The 19,249-nt window shown below is 44.3% G+C and overlaps 1 protein-coding gene across 1 annotated transcript in view; it reads right to left on the reverse strand.

Annotated features, from left to right (window-relative positions):
• The window catches only part of LOC134395555 (uncharacterized), an 84,262-nt gene that overhangs the window by 39,531 nt on the left and 25,482 nt on the right, over positions 1 to 19,249 (reverse strand). Inside the window, exons 14-19 of the mRNA XM_063121718.1 lie at positions 18,020 to 18,099; positions 10,187 to 10,278; positions 8,928 to 9,060; positions 7,152 to 7,201; positions 6,453 to 6,641; positions 133 to 295 (exon numbers count right to left, since the gene is read on the reverse strand). Of these exons, the coding sequence (XP_062977788.1) occupies positions 133 to 295; positions 6,453 to 6,641; positions 7,152 to 7,201; positions 8,928 to 9,060; positions 10,187 to 10,278; positions 18,020 to 18,099 (707 nt within the window). The remainder of the gene's footprint in view (positions 1 to 132; positions 296 to 6,452; positions 6,642 to 7,151; positions 7,202 to 8,927; positions 9,061 to 10,186; positions 10,279 to 18,019; positions 18,100 to 19,249) is intronic.

Consider the following 19,249-nt stretch of genomic DNA (forward strand, 5'->3'; position numbering starts at 1 on the left):
ACAAACAGAAATGAGGCGCTAGGATTTTTGGCCTTAAGGCATCACCAAGTACAATTAGGCAGTGCACTGCTGTGAGGGAAGTTCGCAGCACTCGGATTCCTCTGCAGTTGGCTCCAGGATATGTTATCTTACCTGTATAAAATGCCCCAAGGCCAATAAGGATGCAGAAAAGTTGGTGAAGTCGCTGCATTTCTGGTTCTTTCTTCTGCTGTCTTTCAGCCTCTCCGCTGTTTCTATAGCAGCCACAACACTGTAGTTCTACTACTTGTGAAACTTTGGTTCTCCTGCCCACAAGCTAGTTGTTGGCTAACCCCACCCCGAGAAAGCAGCTGAGTTTTGGGAAATGGCATATTCATGAAGCAATTCCAGGGTAACGCAGGGAGGGGTGAGGAGAATTTTAGCTTGCAGATGGACATAAATCCATTCACCCTGAAGGAAGGAAACGGGGGGAAATCCAAATGTCTTGAAGGCAGGAAGGGAAGAAAGTGAAGCAGGGAAATCCCCATCTTAGACACATTGCACACGAATTTCAGAATGTGCACATTCCAGAGGTGACGTGAGTAATTTCAGACCCATGAGGTTAGAAAGTTTCGCCTCAGGCATGACCCAATTCCTGCACCTCCTCCTGTATTTGCTTTTCTAACATTACAATATTGACCCAGCTAAGCTATACTTAACTTCCTCATTTCCCCCCCCCACCCACCCACCCACAGAAATGAACTGAAAATTATTACTAAACACTTGTGGTTGTCAGGAAGGTGGGCAAACAGTGCGGTATAAAGTTTCCGTTCTTCTCAATCATGGTAATTACCAAATCTCAGCTAGGGTTACCAAGTGGACAGAAAAGCACGGTACACGCATTGCCTACACACCACCAGCCTGGTCTGCACCAGTCCTTCCAAACAGAGTTTGGATGTGTGGAAAACAGCAGATTACGTTAGCAGGTGTGGCTTTTCGTGGCATGGAGTTGAATGATTTATTTATCCACTGTTGGTTGGACACGAATGTTTTGGGTTCGAAATTGTGCATTCGGTTAACCAAATATTAAAAGTCAATTTGTCGCTTGATCCCAGAATATATTTATCAACCACATCTAAAAATATATACCCAAGCAATTTACAAAATCAAAATGCATTATAAGAAATGCCAAAAGCTCAACAATTTAAATGCTTAAAATATTTGAAACCAAAACTAAGTATTGAACAAATGAACTGGGCAACACAATCATTCAGGGAAGGCTTGGCTAAAGGGACGGGTCTTTAACGGGTGCATAACAACCAGCACTCAGCAAGTTGTTGGAGAGGTTGTGGGGGAAAGGGAACGTATTTACATATGTGGTGGGAATGTAAACTTGTGCAGAAATTGTGGAAGATGGTGTTTAATGAGATTGAAGAAATAGTTGGAATGAAGATTGAAGCGACACCAAGAGTGGCATTACTCTCACTATTTGAAAATCTAAAGTGTAAAAAATAAACTAAGGAGTTGATAACAAATTTGTTGACTGCTGCAAGGTTAATTATATCTAGGAACTGGAAGATTCAAGGGGATTATTATATTGAAGAATGGTATAAAGAAGTTTGGGATATTGCTATTAATGATAAATTGACATGTAATATTAAGGTAAGAAGAGGTATAGCAAAGACGAATGAATTTGATGTGATATGGAAACAGTTCCTAACTTTCGTGTTTTCTAAGGGAAGTGGAAATCCGCCACCAGAAGAGGTGCTAAGATTCTGGAAACAGGAGTGATCCCGAAGGGAAGGGGGTGCACTGGTTGGATTATGTTGATTGTTTATGGAAAACAAGTAGTTAACATTTATATACTTAAGTAATTTGTTATGTATTTGATTGCATTCGTTGTTTAGTTTGTATGTTATGTTAAGCGGTATTATTTGAAATAAAATTTATTTAAAAACAAAACGAACAAACAAACAAAAAATAACGGGTGCATAAAACGTGCCGCAATTGGTGCCTCCCAAATACCAGGGAGGAGGGCATTCTATTTATTTTATTTATTTATTACATTTTATTTATATATTACATTCTAAAAGGTGGGTGCCACCATGGAGAAGGCCTGCTTCACAGTTGCCACCAGCTGGCAATCTGCAGGTCGCAGTACAACCAGCAAGGCCTCCTTTGGTGATTGTAGCGATCGCTAGGGATGTCGGAGAACAAGTTTTCCTAGATCCACACACACACCCTGACAACTGTGCAAATTCAGCCACAATTTGTGCAAATTGCTCAGAAATTTGTGGAGATGGCTCAAAAATTTACGCGAATTGCAGAACCTTCAGGGGGAAAATGGGCAAAAAAAGTTCCTGCAACCCGGGGGAAAGGCTGCAGATTGCTTTGCAAATACAAATCGAGTTGTATATGCCACGGAACTTGGCTGAGTAAAAAAAAAAGGTGGGGGGAGAACTGGATTTGGATCAATTCCTGAAGGAGAAGGCTATCAATGGCTACTAGTCCTGATGGCAAAGTGCAACCTCCAGTATCAGAGGCAGCAAGCCTATATACATCAGTTGCTGGGGAACATAGGTAGGAGGATGCTGTTGCACTACGTCTTGCTTTGCTGGTCCTTGGTCGATAGGTGGTTGGCTACTATGTGAACAGAATTTTGGACTAAATTCCAGCAGGGCTAGAATCATAGAATAGTAGAGTTGGAAGGGGCCTATAAGGCCATCAATGCAGGAATCCACCCTAAAGCATACCTGACAGATGGTTGTCCAGCTGCCTCTTGAAGAGCTGGGTCTTCTTATGTTATTTACCAGTGATGGACAACCCCAGCAATCACACCAAATTGGGGAAGGTGATCCGTTTGGTGACCTGGTCCCATGTTATTCAGGGTTTTATACGGCGACAGCAAGACCCTGAACCTGGCTTGGTAGCTAATAAGCAGCAGTGCAGCTGCTTTAACACTGGTGTAATACGTGCTTGTCCAGGCACTCCTTTGCTTCTGGACCCAGCACAATATAAAGCCCATCACAGTAATGTAAACATGAGTTACTAATGCATGGACTACAGTGACCAACCTATTCCTCACCAAGAAACAGCATAGCTGGCATACCAACATAGCTGGTAATAGGTGTGCCTTGATATGGAAGCCACTTGGGCCTTTAATAACAAAGAAACAAAGGTAGCCATGTTGACCATAAGAAAAATTTCAGAATCCATGATGCTGTAATACCTTTTATTAGACCAATCAAAATATGACCCCCAGAATTATGCAGGCTTTAGAGATCCCTGGATCTCTTCTTCAGGCAAACGAAGAGGGCAAGGTGGGGAGGTGTCTACATGGCATTGGCCTTGTCCAGAAGACACACTAAGCCATGGTGGTTAAGCATTTTGAGCTAAACATTTTGGCTTACTGTGTTGTGCGAACCATGAAACAGTGCATCATGTGAACCATTCTTCACCACGGCGGCTATATAACCATGGTTTAAAGATGCTCATTAACCACTTACTGCAAAAGGGTTAGCGGCCTAACCATGGCTTAGCATGTTGTCTGAACAGGTCCACAGTCACATTGTCTGCAAATCCAGACTACTTAGTCCCAGATGTCATGTGGGAGGAGGTGTCTGCAGGTCATGTGATGGTTACAAGAGAACTCGGCTGCGTCTGGTTACGCCCGGAAGAAGTGGGGGAAATGTTGTATTCTTCTGGCAACTAGCTTGCTATGGGCAAGATACTGGAAAATCTAAAGACATCCCACACTGAAAAATGAATGGTATTTCTGACGTTGGGGGCCTGGCTAAAATGAACAAGGTTCATGTTATTTAATTTGGGGAAGAATGGAAACGTTTCAGCGTCTTATAGTGTGCTCCCAAAAATACATCCATCCATCCATATATACATATTAATTATCAAAAGTAATCCATTCCTTCAGTTAAAAGATATTCTTTTCTTCATTGCTATTATAGATTGTTTTTCCTTTGGTATTTTTTAAACGATTCAAGGAATATGTAATTGGGATCAATAACGTTTTTGAAGATTAAAAAAGAGACTGAAAACCCATTATTCCGGCTCACAGCCATTCCTTCTCATAATTCAGCCATTCCTGATCCTGGTGGGTCCCAAGTCCAAATGACTCTCTCTATGTTTGAATAGTGAGGAGGGGTAGTCAACAGTTTTCTCGTAACCCATGTTGATTTTGAGCACACACAGATTTGCTTGGAGCCCTATTTTCTGCCCGCCTCCTCACAGGAATATATTAAAAGATGGGAAAACATGAAGGAAGAGGGCACTGCCTTGGGGGGCATTCCCAATACTGGCACTTCCTGGAAATATTTAGCTTCTACCATGACAGTTATCATAGGGTGACCATATGAAAAGGAGGACAGGGCTCCTGTATCTTTAACAGTTGTATTGAAAAGGGAATTTCTGCAGGTGTCATTTGTATATATGGAGAACCTGGTGAAATTCCCTCTTCATCACAGCAGTTAAAGCTGCAGGTGCCCTACCCTCTTTTAAATCTGGTCATAGTATAGCTGCACTATAGCTCTTGCAGCTTTAACGGTTGTGATGAAGAGGAAATTTCACCAGGTGCAACATGCATACAAACGACACCTGCTGAAATTCCCTTTTCTATGCAACTGTTAAACATACAGGAGCCCTGTCCTCCTTTTCATATGGTCACCCTAAGTTATCAGGGCCTTAGGCTGCCATCAAATTACAGCCTCAGGCCTCTAAAGCCTTTCCCTATGCTCCCACTTGTGGTTGTCCAATGGCACTCTGAATGCTCAGAGGTAAGAACCTAAGAAGAGCCCTGCTGGATCAGACCGAGGGTCCATCTAGTCCAGCACTCTGTTCCCACAGTGGCCAACCAGCCATCGGCCAGGGATGAACAAGCAGGACATGGTGCAACCGCACCCTCCCACCCCTGTTCATTATTACTTCACATGCATTATGACTGTAACCCCCAAAACATTAAAAATGCATTCTGAGGTTGCTTCCACACTAGTTTAATCTGGAATTATCTCTTATTCACTTAAAACACATATGCACACCACCACCCCTGGATCCAGATGATGTATTTGCCTTTTAGTGTTTCCTCTGCTGTTCATTTGTTTTTTCTTCCAGACCATTTCTTAAATTTAAAATGAAATTGCAGAGTGAGCTAGCAAGAATAGATTGATAAAGCACTATTGAGGCTTTTCAAAAAATAATCTCCCCTTAATTAAAAGCCACCTGTTTGAAGATTCAGCCCCATTTATTGCTTCTTGCTGGGCATGGCAGCAAGATTACTGATGAAAAGCCCTTTAGGGCTTCTCTGAACAAGCAATTTGCTGCATGCCTGTGATTGGCCATTCATGGAAGTTTGCGGGTTCGTTACATGACGTTATCAATGTCCGGGATGTCTCCTGCACTATCCCCTGGTAATCTGGCTTTTAAAAAGGTTGGAGATAATGCAGTATTTAAAGTTATCACAGTGTGTAAAGTTGGCAATGCACAATACTTCTTTCACTAAATGGGGCTGCTTCAATAACTAAAATGAAGGCTTGATAGGGAGGGAACTTTTCAGTAGAAAATCATTTGGTTGCAAGTAAAGGAACACATCGTGAACATGGAAAGACTGTGGCAGACGAAAGCCCCTGGTAAGGCTGAAGGATTTTTCCTATTTGTAGAGAAACTCTAAATATCATTTCCTGATTTATTGATTACTGATTTCCTCACATTGCCTATGCGGCAGGGCCTTGCTATTTACTGTTTTACTCTGTACAGCACCATGTACATTGATGGTGCTATATAAATAAATAATAATAATAATAATAATTTCTTCCTTTTCATTGTTATATAGCAAATTAGTGCCCGTGCGTGTGTGTGTGTGTGTGTATACACTGTATGAGCTAATTCACTATATAACAATGAAAAGAAAAAAATAAGAGGAAATCTGTAACTGAAGCATGTGTACACATGTGTGAATGCATGAACATACCTGCGCAGGATAACCAGAACTGATATTAATTCTCCCTGATCGGGCTATTCATCTGTAATCCCTCTGCTCTGCTCTGCTTTGCTCAACAGGAAGCAATAAAAGGGACATGAACCAGCAAGGAGGCAGCTTTTAATTAACGTTGTAAGTGACCTTTGCCAAATAGGACTGCCTTTTGAATACACATTATAGATGCACCTTGGTATGGGGAAGAGAATTCCTGCCTAATATATGATTACATTAAGTGCTATGAAGAACCACTGCTTTAATTCTTCTTCTGATGGATTGAGGAAAATCAATGTCTGTGGAAGCAACTCAGGGCTCTGAATCAATGAGCCCTGGCATCAATTAAGTTCTGATCTTTGAGCTGGGAAAATAAACAGCACAGGCGTACAACAGACACACCTCACATAATCACTCTTTTTTTCTTTTTTTTTAATAACCATCATGGGAGTTGACATCTTGGCAAACGGTGCTGGGAAGAATTCTGAGTTAACACTGAATATGTGTTTGTGGCTCATTGCAGAGGGATGAATCTCAGAGAATCGCTCAAGTGTTGCCTCAGCCAGTCCTGCACACGAAAGAGGCTGATGTAGAAATCTCGTGGTTTATGCTGGCGCTGAGGGGGCTCCCGTATTATCTCTTTTGTGTTTGGGTCTTTTTTCTTCCATTTACATGGGTCATATGTGCCCCAGCTGATCACACCCACCTGCCAGGAGAGGTAAAAGAGCTGAGTCAAGAGCTAAAGCAGAAAATCTACAATTCACAAAATCAAAATAATTTAAAAAGGGGGGGGATGAACGGCCCCGTTCTTCTCTTCCCCCCACCCCCATTTTATTTATTTTTTGTTACTTTTACAGGCACGGGGCTGCCCATGGCAACCAATCGGGATGCCATGGGCTCCACTGCCAAAAAAGTCAGGGTAAGTGCCTGACTTTTTTGGAGCGGCGTTTCCAGGTTTGCCCCCAGAAGGCTTCGCAATGGCGGCTGTGTCATGTAGATGTCGTGCCACTACTGCAAAGCCACCCCAGGGCAAGCTTTTTGTGTAGACGAGCCCATGCGCGAACTAGCTCCAGGGTTTATGGCTGAGGAAGGATTTGAACAAAGCTCTTCCCTTGTATAAATCCAACATTCTAACCACTGTGCCACACTGGTTCTCGTGAAAAGTGGCAGGTCCATAGCAGCAAACAAGCAACTTGCCTGGAACAAGCTCACTTACCTGAAAATGTCTTTCCTTCCTTGCCACAAATAGTGATCCCCCAGATTCACCTATAAAAAAGGGGGGAGGGGGAATTAAAAGCTGACATAAGCCCCACCATCTCTTCTCACCACTATTTCAGAGAGGGAAACGCTCACATTTTATTTTTAGGCTTCTTAAACTCAATACATCTCTGATATGGGGATCAGAATAATAGATGACAGGATACCTGTATCTCCCCCCACCCCTGCCCTACCACAACAACCATCAAATCTGGGAATATTAGGAGATAGAGAACTTCTAAATCTACAGCCTCAACACTTTAACTTAATCAGGAAGGTAAGGGTAAATTTCTATCTAGCTTTTGATCTGTGTTTTTTTTTAAATAAACAAAAATAAACTCTCTTGCATGTGCTGCTCTCCTTAAAATGCCTCCATCCTGAATGTTCTGAAACGTCTCCCGCTGTTCATCTGGAATTCCAGCTGCATTAGCTGAGGAAGCTGAAAGGCAAAACCTTTAGCCGAACAGCACTGAACTTCTCTTTGTTTGGTCGTTCACATTACATAAAAGAACAGGCCAAGCCAGTTGCCATTTTGTCTGGCCCGCCCTGTAGATATATATATATATGAAAGCTGCTCTGCAGAGCAATTGTCACGGGAAGGCTGTTTCATGTGGCTTCCACATGGCAACTGTGAAATGAACACGCACCCTAATGAGACCTGTTCAAATTCCTTTGGTGTCTGAAATTCACAAGACACTGACATTTTATCCTATAAGAACAAAGAATAGAAACTTATTCAGCTTGGAGGAAGGATTCTTTATATGAAAGTTGTGAGCGACTAGATTCGATGCAGGCAAGGGAATTCCACAGTTGTGAAGGGTACATCATCTTTATGAAGGATACATCTACCACACCATTATCACTACTAGGAGCTTTATCACCCCAGGGTTATACTGTGCAATCACTGCGAATTGCATGGAAAGGACTCAGAAGTTTTCCACCTTATAATCCGCTTTGACTGTGAAGTATTCCCATGCATCCTGCCTTAATTGTGCAATAAAGCCAAAAGAAGTGCAATATTTTGGTACTACTTTTCGAGCGCGTCATTTGTTGTTTTCCGAGCTGCCGCTGGGGCGCAGGAGCAGGATTTGAGAAAAATTAAACAAATGCTTACATCTGCGTAAGCTTTAAAGATAAAGACATCAAAACTGGCACAGTAATAGATATTAAGGAGAGCTTTAAGCATACCAAATTTGAATCGGATTGGGACATCCGTTGATTTTTTATGATTTTTTTTTTTTTACATTTCCCCCCTTCAAACCCTTTGCAAAACGCTGCCGCCAGGGGTGTGGTTAGGCAACAACAACGCCGACAGCTTAGCGCTGTAGGGATAATACGAGGGAAACAGGTACGTGGGATGAAGCCCTAGTACTATTGCATTTACATCCTGCCTTTTTTCCTCTTGCAAGGAGAGGTGGCTTACATGGTCCTCCTCCTCTCTGTTGCATCCTCACGACAGCCCTGTGAGGTGAGTTAAGCTGAAATCAGCCCAAAGTCACCCAGTGAGCTTCCTGGGCCAGCGGGGACTAGAACTTAGATCTCCTGGGCCCTAGGCCAATACTATTAACCACTACACCACACTGGCTCTTGTTATCGCTCTGGTTACCAGGAGAAACTGTACAGCTCTGTTTGGATGAGATGCTTCTTCAGGATCCAAAAGGCTCTTTCTGCCTCTTTCCCCCTGCCCCTCCACTGAACCAGGACAGAGTCACCCTCCTTGTGTAGGCAAAACAACCTTTGCAAGTGGCAGCCTCCACAGCATTATCTTCCCCGCTGCACAGGAATCTATCCGTCACCACGTCAGAGACATCAGACACTTTGGAATATATCATATCCTCTTGAACAGCTCCGGAAATACACGAGGGACGCTACGGGAAGCAAAAAAAAAATAAAAAAAAATTCATATATTTGATGGCAGAATTGCTACCTGTGCCACGGTAGCTCAGCCCAGTGCTTTGTAAACTTTCATATAATGAAAATCAAGCAATATGTGCAAATGGAGCAGGAGTTGTTTTCTCCAGTTAGGACAGGCGACAGTCTTATTTAAACAAAAGTATATTTCATTCATCATTCTGGTCTTGGGGACAAAAACTCAGAAATGTATTTATTTACAATATTTATTTACAATATTTATATACTGCTCCCCTTTGAAAATTTCAGAGCGCTGTAGAAGATAAAATAAAAGCAGAATAAAATATTTTAAAATTATTATTATTATTATTATTTATTTATATAGCACCATCAATGTACATGGTGCTGTACAGAGTAAAACAGTAAATAGCAAGACTCTGCCGCATAGGCTTACAATCTAATAAAATCATAGTAAAACAATAAGGAGGGGAAGAGAATGCAAACAGGCACAGGGTAGGGAAAAACTAACAGTATAAAGTCTGCACAACATCAAGTTTTAAAAGCTTTAGGAAAAAGAAAAGTTTTTAGTTGAGCTTTAAAAGCTGCGATTGAACTTGTAGTTCTCAAATGTTCTGGAAGAGTGTTCCAGGCATAAGGGGCAGCAGAAGAAAATGGACGGAGCCGAGCAAGGGAAGTAGAGGCCCTTGGGCAGGCGAGAAACATGGCATTAGAGGAGCGAAGAGCACGAGCGGGGCAATAGTGTGAGATGAGAGAGGAAAGATAGGAAGGAGCTAGACCGTGAAAAGCTTTGAAGGTTAACAGGAGAAGTTTATAGTGGATTCTGGAAAGGTTTCCTGGCCTCCAGAAGCAAGGAATTCCACAGGAGGGGGGCCACCACGCTGAAGGCTCTTCCCCTGGTGCATTCCAATCGGAGGATGGGTCTATGTGGAACCACCAGCAGCAGGCCCTCGGATGACCTCAGTGACCGGGCAGGTTGGCAGGGGAGAAGGCGCTCTCTCAGGTATCCTGGTCTCAGGTTGTTTAGGGCTTTGTTTAGAAATGCTCCCACCTCCATTTTTCCAGGCCTTTACATTTCAAATTATTATTACCAATTATCCTATAAAGAGAAAATGGCACACTTACACTTGTCTTTGTCTTGATTTCAACGTTCATCCTCTTGTTGTCTATGGAAATGAATTGGGCAGGCACCTTTTCAAAACTCAGCAACTCCAGCTCTATAAGGCAGAAAAAGGGTGTGTGGGGAGGATGGGCTTGGATAGCGGAAGTTCAGGGCTTTCTGAGAGAGAGAACTGAAGCCCAGCTGTTCAATTAGTTACAGCAGGGGAAACTAACCTAGAGAGCAGTGAGGTTTAGTGGGCGATGCACTCTGGGACTTTGGAGTTAATAATCAGAACTTCCAGGTTCCAAAAGACAACAAGGTAACCTAACACCACAGTAACAGAATCTAACACCAAAGTTTGAGGTGGTTTAACACTTGGCAAACGTTGATCTCAGACAGATTGATAGTTCTCTCTTGAATCTGTGGGCGGGAGTGCATGGCCATTCTTAGTTGGTGGAGAGATTTGTCTGCTTAATTCCAATAACGAACAAGACTCTGGCATGCTAATGAGTTACGTGACCCCTGAACGGTCAACATGCAGCTTTCGTGAGCCAAGTGGCATGAAACTTTCAACTGGCTTCCAGGAAAACAGTCTTTGGGTCCAACATTGCAGAAGCTCAAAGGAACTGACTGAATAGCACAGCAGGAGTGGAGCCTGTGACTTAATTTGACTCAGCCGGGTTTATCCCAGGGCCGGTCTTGGCCTATAATGAGGTGGCAGAATGTTGAGGTGTAGAATGGACTGGACCACTGCAGCTCGGGGTGGTGCCATTTTTCAAAGCTTCCCCATATTAAAAAAACTTTTTGCGAATAGAAAATCAGAACAAACAGGCAAAAGACTGAGTTTGGACTTTCTCCTAGATGTGCGCATTTTTGTTTTTAATTTGTAGGGCATTTTGTTCGCAGGGGATCATTCAAAAGGAGTACCCCCTCTCCGCCCCTGTAGTATGAAGTGGCTCAGCCTGTTCTCCCACCTCAGCGTTCAACCATTTTGCTTCCTGTGTAGACCACCCAACATCACTTGCAGATGGTGACCAGGGCTGGTGCTACCATTAGGCCAACTAGGCAGCCGCCTAGGCCGCAGACCTCAGAGGGGCGCAGTACTGACCTTTAAGGGTCACAGTTTTATACAAATTAGCTGTTTTAAGAAAAACACAATAAAAGGAAAATATAATAGTTCAGAAACTCTTCTTGAACAGCTGAATCAAAGTTGGCAATTTTTGGTGTGTGTGTGTGTGTGTGTGCAAGTAGCTTGCCTTGCCTCAGGCGCAAAATAGTCTGGCACCGGCCCTGATGGTGATAGTTTCCTCACTTTCTGACCACTGAATAAGGAAACAACAGACTTTCCTTTGAAGGGCTGAGCAACTCTATCCCTCATAATGGAGTTTTGAAACTCCCTTCCGTTTCAAAAGGAACTGGTTGCGCTATGGCACTGGGAGCTTTCATTTGTGAAAAATAAATCAATCCAAAGAACGGTCTGGTTCATGAAACTAACTGTGTGGGCCTAGCAGTTATAGGCCTGGTTCTACACTTAGAAGAGGTGTTAGAATGGACCAATTCTCTTCAGACTGCAGGTGGGAATAGGGTTTGGTGCAGGTGTAAGGACGACATCAGCAAAGTATTTATTTACAGCATTTTAATCACACTCTTTAGCCAAAAAAGGCCCTCAAGACTGGCTTACACAGATTAATAATAAGACAGTTTATTTGCTCAGGCTTACAATAGAAAAATCACTTACCTGGTGACAGCGTTGAGTCACCATTTTGAATTCCCCATCATGCCCCATGCTGATGCCATCTCAGGCACTCTGGGGCACTGTGGGGGATTTAAAATGGTGGCTCTGCTGTCCATCTTGAGGTCTAGTGCAGGCATCAGTGCTGATAGGGCCTAGGGCACGTCTACATGAAGGGTTTGCCCCAGGCTGGCATCGCAGTCGCGGCTCATCATCTACATGACGCAGCCGCCATTGCGAAGCCATCCGGGGGCAAACCCTGGAAACTCTGCTCCAAAAAAGTCAGGCACTTCCCCTGACTTTCTTGGCAGCAGAGCCCATGGCGCCCCCTGATTGGTCACCATGGGCGGCCCCGCAACTCTGCAAAAGTAAAAAAATAAAAATGGGGGTGGATGGAGAGGAACGGGCAGCCAGAGGGAGGAGACATGGTTCACCCAGTTCCTCTCCTTGCGTCCTCCTCTGGCTGCCTTGTTCCTTTCCCCCATTTTTATTTTTATTATCTGTAACTGCGCAGCTGCGCAGATACAGACAATAAAATTGTAAAAAGTGGGGAGGAATGGCCCCGTTCCTCTCCCCCCCCCTTCACATGCAGATGCTGGGAAGGAATGCAAGTGCGGGAGCAAGGTGCCTCGTAGCGGCAAAGCACCACCGTATAGACAGGGGCCTAATCACTGCCCAAGGGTGCAGAGGTCGGACTCCTGAATACTCCCTTGTTGTTGTTGTTTTAAAAACCCCACAAATTTCCTTGCAAGTAGAAAATCGGCAAAGCAAGGAGATGTCTGGGCTTGAACCTTTACCCTGATGAGCTAGTTTTCTACTTGCAAGGAGCCTTTTAGCCGAGAACTCTGCATGGTATGTAATTCTTTCTCTGATCTGATCTGAATCTATTGGAAATCATTTTCATTGGGTGACTGAATAAATTCTCCTACCATGCACACTTTAGCCCTTTCCTCACAGGCAAAGCAAGGACGGGGGCAGCTACAGGGAAGAATGGAATGGGGAGATTTTTGCCTACTAGCCTGAGAAAGCAGAAGCATGCAAGAGGCATGTGGCTGCAACATGGAGAGGAAGTGGGGAGAGAAGGGAAGCAGTTCTTGAAAGCAGCAGCTGTGGTCCAAGAGTCACACGTGCCTCATTGACCTGGTACATACCCTGTTCTAGTGAAACTGGGGGAATGTTTATACGGGTTCTTTACCCCAACCTAAACGCACGGATACGCGTTTCAGGACACATGACGCAGCTATCCATTCACTGCAGTGCCATTTTTTTAACACGATAATGCACATATTCGTAGTTGCAATCTACTGTGACTTTTGGATCAATGTCCGAGTTTGCACCGCGTTATGGTTATGTGTCATTGGGAGAGTTAAATCGTATTTTGACATGTTGGGCGTAGCTTTGAGGGCAGGACAAAGTGATTGACCGATTTCCCACCTATCACGTCCTCCTCTGGCTCCCTCATTCCTTCGCACCGTTTTCAGTTTGAATTATGTGATTCTGCGGCACTCCGCAGATAGAGCTTATGATATTAAAACAAAGAGGGGGGAACGGGCAGCCGGAGTGTGGAGACATGTTCAGTCTCCCTCTCTCATCCTCCTCTGCTGCCTTGTTCATTCCCCCCCTCTCGGTTTTTCTCTTATATGAATCTACGGAGCTCCACATATACAATTTATAGCTTCACTCGTCTCTACTCCGTATCATTGTATGTGTGCATTAATAACTGCACTATAAAAAAAAATTCAGGAGATAAATCGCTGCTGCTGCTGCTGCAGTGTGACGCTCTTTGCCTAGATTTGAATCAATGGAAATTCGGGTTTATATTCAATGAGGAGCAATCCCGTTGTCGTATAGACAGGAGCTGGGTTGTGTTGTTTGCTTGGGAGGTTAGCCTTGACAAAGCGGTATGCTTTGTGTGTTTCTGTTTACCTGGAAACCCTTCTTCTGTTTTAGTTTAGTGGAAGAGCACATTATTTGCACTCCAAAGCTACTCCAAGGGTGAGAGCACATCAGGGTCATCCATGACACATGATGTCGCCACACCGCAGTGTTTTTCTGTTGCATCATCATTGTGTGAGGGCTGGCCCTATTTCCCCCTCCCCCCCATTTGTAGTAGAATCATAGAATAGTAGAGTTGGAAGGGGCCTATAAGGCCATCGAGTCCAACCCCTTGCTCAATGCAGGAATGCACCCTAAAGCATCCCTGACAGATGGTTGTCCAGCTGCCTCTTGAAGGCCTCTAGCGTGGGAGAGCCCACAACCTCTCTAGGTAACTGGTTCCATTGTCGTACTGCTCTAACAGTCAGGAAGTTTTTCCTGATGTCCAGCTGGAATCTGGCTTCCTTTACCTTGAGCCCGTTAGTCCATGTCCGGCACTCTGGGAGGATCGAGAAGAGATCCTGGCCCTCTTCTGTATGACAACCTTTTAAGTATTTGAAGAGTGCCATCCTGTCTCCCCTCAATCTTCTCTTCTCCAGGCTAAACATGCCCAGTTCTTTCAGTCTCTCTTCATAGGGCTTTGTTTCCAGACCCCTGATCATTTCCTTTAGCACTATTCCTCAGTAGCATGGTTCTACTCTTTACCGCTGCACAATTTCTGCAGTTGTGCGACTGTGCAGTTTTGCAATTGTTTCAGGGGTGGGTTAGAGTTGGGAAAACTGGGTGGGGAAGTTTTAAAATCCTACCTATGCATAGTCTTGCTAATCTGGATTGTGTGCCCAAACATTTACTTGGAGGTAGAAAAGGAAGTAAGGCTCAGCTGCTCACTATGTATTTGTGTACTTTAGCTCTCAAAGCTGCATTTGCAAGGATCCCTGCTGCTTTCCAACATTCCTCCAAATGTGGGCTCAGATCCTACTCCAATCCCCACTTGTTCCGCACTGGCTTGGAAAGAGATGGAGAATTCAAAGAGCAGTTCTTAATACTTAGCAGTGTGTTTCATAGAACACACGTCACCTACTAACCTTCCCCAACCTGGATCTTCCCAGATGTTTGAGAGTTTGACTCCCATTACCCCCTGCCACCATGGCCAATGGTCAGGCATGCTGGGAGTTGTGGTATAAAACAAACAGAGGGCATCAGGGTGGGGGAGGCTGACCTACACAATGTCCATAATCCTTACAGCAACCTTACTTTCTCCTGTGTAATTCTTAAAAGATGCCCCCACGTCAGCTTCATTTCAAGAAGGAAAGGAGCTTCCCTCAAGGGGCAGGGAGGAAAGACAAGTTAATTTTACCTTGGCTTAAGAAGTAAAATATCAGCGTGTGCACACCATGGTTCCAACACTGATGTGAAAGCAGCCCTACATTAACCTTTAAGCAATATAAGCACCTGCTTAGGGGACCAAGGGAAGGAGGGCACCACAGAGCTGTAGCCATCTAATTTTAAGGAATGCCAGATTTATAGGAAGGGCCTAACGGCATATTCTAAGAGTGGCAGATTTTTATTATTTGTGCTTTATTTTATTACACCCCATCGACCAGCTTTAGGCTCTACGTGCCCCACGACGTCATCTGACATCTGAGATAACTTTCTGACCATCTTTGTCTCGACATACACCTAGAGTTCAGTATGTTTGTCTTACCAACGTTTTCCGCGTGAATTTCAGTGTTTTGGAAGGGCCAAGGGGGCACCATTATTGGGCTGTGCTTAGGGCATTAATCTGGTCCTGTGTGAAAGCCTGACCCAACAAAAACTGCCCCGTCCACTCGCCCTGTTCCGTCCTCCTCTATATCCAAGCTGTGTGGATAAGAGCAAGCAGTTTTAAAATCAGAGCCAACTCCAAGTCGGGCCCCTCTGTCAGTGTGGCTGACCTTAAGATTCATCAACTTAACGCTCTCTCCGAGTTTAAGACAGCCATAAAGACTAATCTCTTCCGGCAGGCCTACCCAGATGAACAGGGCTGGGCAGGGCAGGGGGGGCAGTGGAGCCAGATTTTGAGGGGGCCTACTCCAAGTCCCCCTGGTAGAGGCAAAGGGGGACCCTTTGGTAAAGATCTGTTACAAAGTAGCTCTCCTGTGAGTGAGCAGTACTGACTCCATTTTGAGACAGCCAAAAAGCCAAAGTGTCTTCACCCCCCAATCTCTAGCAGAGATGAGACAAAAGCACATGAATAGGGCTGAGAGCAATCACAAAAGGCTAGATCAAGCGATTTTTATAAATTCTTCTAGTTCATATGTATTTAGAACTGATTAAAAATACTTAATGAGCTGTCTGAAATGGGGCCTACATTTCCCATCTGGCCTGGGCCTATTACCAGCTTTGCCTGGCCCTGCAGATTAATGTTAAACCAAGAATTTTAAAGATCTGTTGATTGTTATTTTGATGTTGCATTGATTTCACATGCTTTTAATTAATTTGATGTATCTGCTTTATACTGCATTGTTGTACTAATACTGTTCCCTACCTCAATCTAAAGGGAGAGGCGGGTAAGAAATAAATATATTATTAATTATTATTATTACTATTATTATTATTATTATTATTATTATTATTATTATTATTATTATTATTACCTGGTTGCAGCAGTAATGAGTGATTGACTCCAGCCACTGTTTCAATTTCCCAAAATGTACTTCTTCCCCATTTCTGACAAATCTCATTATTTTTATTACATGGACACTTCTCAAATGTAGCAATAATGAAATTATTGGGCAATAATGGAATAGTACACCAATTGGGAACTAAGGAGGGCACATATTAAGAAATGTGGGTGTATGTTTTTCCAGAAATAGTATTATGGTAGACTTCCTTCAGAACCTTTAAGACTTAGTATTTTATATAGTGTTTCATACCTCTCCAGTGTTCAAAGTACTGCCCAGGCATTATTCAGTGAGTAGTAAAGACCCTGTACCTTTAATCATTGCATGGAATAGAAAAGTGCAGCTTCAATGTGCAACTTCTCCCAACTTTGCATCAGTATGATATGTACTGGGAAGTATACTTCAATGTTCAGGACTATTCCTTGTAAACATGGCCAACTGAGCCCTGCCAATGCCTTTCCTTCAGGCTTCCCCGTTTGCAGTGTCTCCTGGCCCCCATCTTTATGGCGGCAGCTGGACAACCATCTGTCAGGGATGCTTTAAGGTGGATTCCTGCACTGAGCAGGGGGTTGGACTCGATGGCCTTGTAGGCCCCTTCTAACTCTGCTATTCTGTGATTCTATGAACACAAGTGTGAACTTTCTCAGTGTAAAGTAAAAAAAAAACCCGGGGGGAGGAGAGGAAATGGGGCCGTTCCTCCCCCCCTTTTTAATTTTTATTATCTGTATCTCCACAGCTGCGCAGATACAGATAATAAAAAGAACTGGGGGGCAGGAACTGGGGGGAGAAACGGCCAGAAGGAGGGCACGAGGAGAGGGGGCAGGGGTGAGCCACCTCTCCTCTCCTCCCTCTGGCTGCCCGGTCCTCCCCCACCATTTCTTTTTATTTTTATTATCTGTATCTGCGCAGCTGCAGAGATACAGATAATAAAATTAAAAAGGGGGAGGAACAGCCCCATTCCTCTCCTCCCTCCCCCCATTTTTTATTTTATTTTAACAGGCACGGGGCCGTCCATAGCGACCAATCAAGGGGTGCCATGGGCTCCGCTGCCAAAAAAGTTGAGGTAAGTGCCCGAATTTTTTGGAACGGAGTTTCCAGGGTTTGCCCCCGAATGGCTTCGCAATGGCGGCTGTGTCATGTAGATGATGTGGCGCTACCGGGAAGCCACCCCGGGGCAAACACTTCGTGTAGACAGGCCCCTGGGCCTGGCCTAAACATGCAGAAAAATGAAGCCAGTGAATCCTAAAGACCGTACCATCTTCTGTTACTCTTCCATCTATCAACCTTCCTGCAAGTAAACAAAACCCCTGTCACTTCAGAGAAAGGTTGTATTCCCATCCCGCTGTGCTACTCTTCCAATTGCAGGGTTCATTTGATTTTAAAATGTAGAGGAGCAAAACTGTGACTCCTCACCTGAAATGATTCAGTGCATTCTACCCACTTCAGGACTCTTCTGCCTCATTCCTGCCTCATTCCTACCTCATTCTGCTGCATGAGGGAACCAGGCCTCGGTCTGGTGAAAGGAGCACACAGCATTGTCCGCTGCAGCTCATTCCAAGAGATATCTGGTACCCTGATGTGCTCACCATGATCCTTGCATGTCGTGGTCCCTGGCTTCTTCTTCAGAGCTCTGTTGGCACCTTCGGTGCAAGGAAGGCAGACTGGCCTGCAAAGTAGAAGCACATGTGCTGCTGGCTTGGCGTTTGCACCATCAAAACGAACAAAGAGCAGGGCGGAGGATGCTGGAAGGCCCCAGCAAAGACAACAGAGAAACAGGTAACGAGGAAGGCAGGATTGCTAACCGATTACATATTGAGCAAATTCAGAATTAGGCCAAGTAAAGGGGGAAATGATGTAAATGTGCATAACTTAGAAAGGCTGCAGAATCCAGCAGGATCATTTATAAAGTCTGGGACGAGATGAGGGCTTTACTTTGACCACAAAAGGATTCCACTGGAGGGGGTGTGGCTGAACTCTCCCTTATGTCACACCTTAGCCGGCCTCCTCAGTCTGTCGTTCCAGCCATGTTTCTTCATTCCTGACTCACGTCTAGCATTGGAGCCAGGAAGGGAGAAAAGTGCCTGAAGCAAGCAGCTGCAGACAGTGAATGCGTGAGGTGAGGGATGGCTCAACCTCCCCCCTCCCTCCTACACTGGCTCTTTCTGCTGTTAAAAACAGCCCCTCCCACACCTACTTTGCATGCGAATGATGTCCTCGTTGTACCTACTTTGGCCCTGACGCACTAACCTGGTTCACGCAATCACTGCTGTTTAAACAAGCCACAGCGGCTTGTTCAAGCCACGATGCATGCTGGGCGCCATTTGCTTAATCAAGCGCCTGTTATGTCATGTGAACTCAGGCAGCATGTCTTGTTGGAGGGAGAAAACCCCCTCAAATAACCCAACAACAGCCCATAAGTTATTTGAGGGTTGTTTCCCCCACCCCACCCCAAACAAGTCATGCCACCTGGGTTTGGATGACGCTGCAAGTCGTGCCCGCGTAGGTGATTAGGCAAATGGTGCCTGGCACGCGCTGTGGCTCAAATATTGTGCGAAACGGGTTTCTTACTTTCTTCTGCAGCCCCCTGAACTTAATTACATTTATATATTTAGCAGATTCATGATTTGCACCTTCCATCCTTCAGGTGCTCAGGACCATAGCCAATTAAATTACAATAAAAACTAGTTATAAAATTCAGCTTCACGAAAAAATAAATATGAGGAAAACATTCAATGCAGTCAAATTAGAATGAGTGCCAGTAAAGAGCAGCATAAAAATATTAAACACCATCAAGAGTCCCGCAGAACAAGGCAGTC

The sequence above is a fragment of the Elgaria multicarinata genome, chromosome 3 (assembly GCF_023053635.1).
Source record: "Elgaria multicarinata webbii isolate HBS135686 ecotype San Diego chromosome 3, rElgMul1.1.pri, whole genome shotgun sequence".
In the NCBI taxonomy this organism is placed as follows: Eukaryota; Metazoa; Chordata; class Lepidosauria; order Squamata; family Anguidae; genus Elgaria; species Elgaria multicarinata.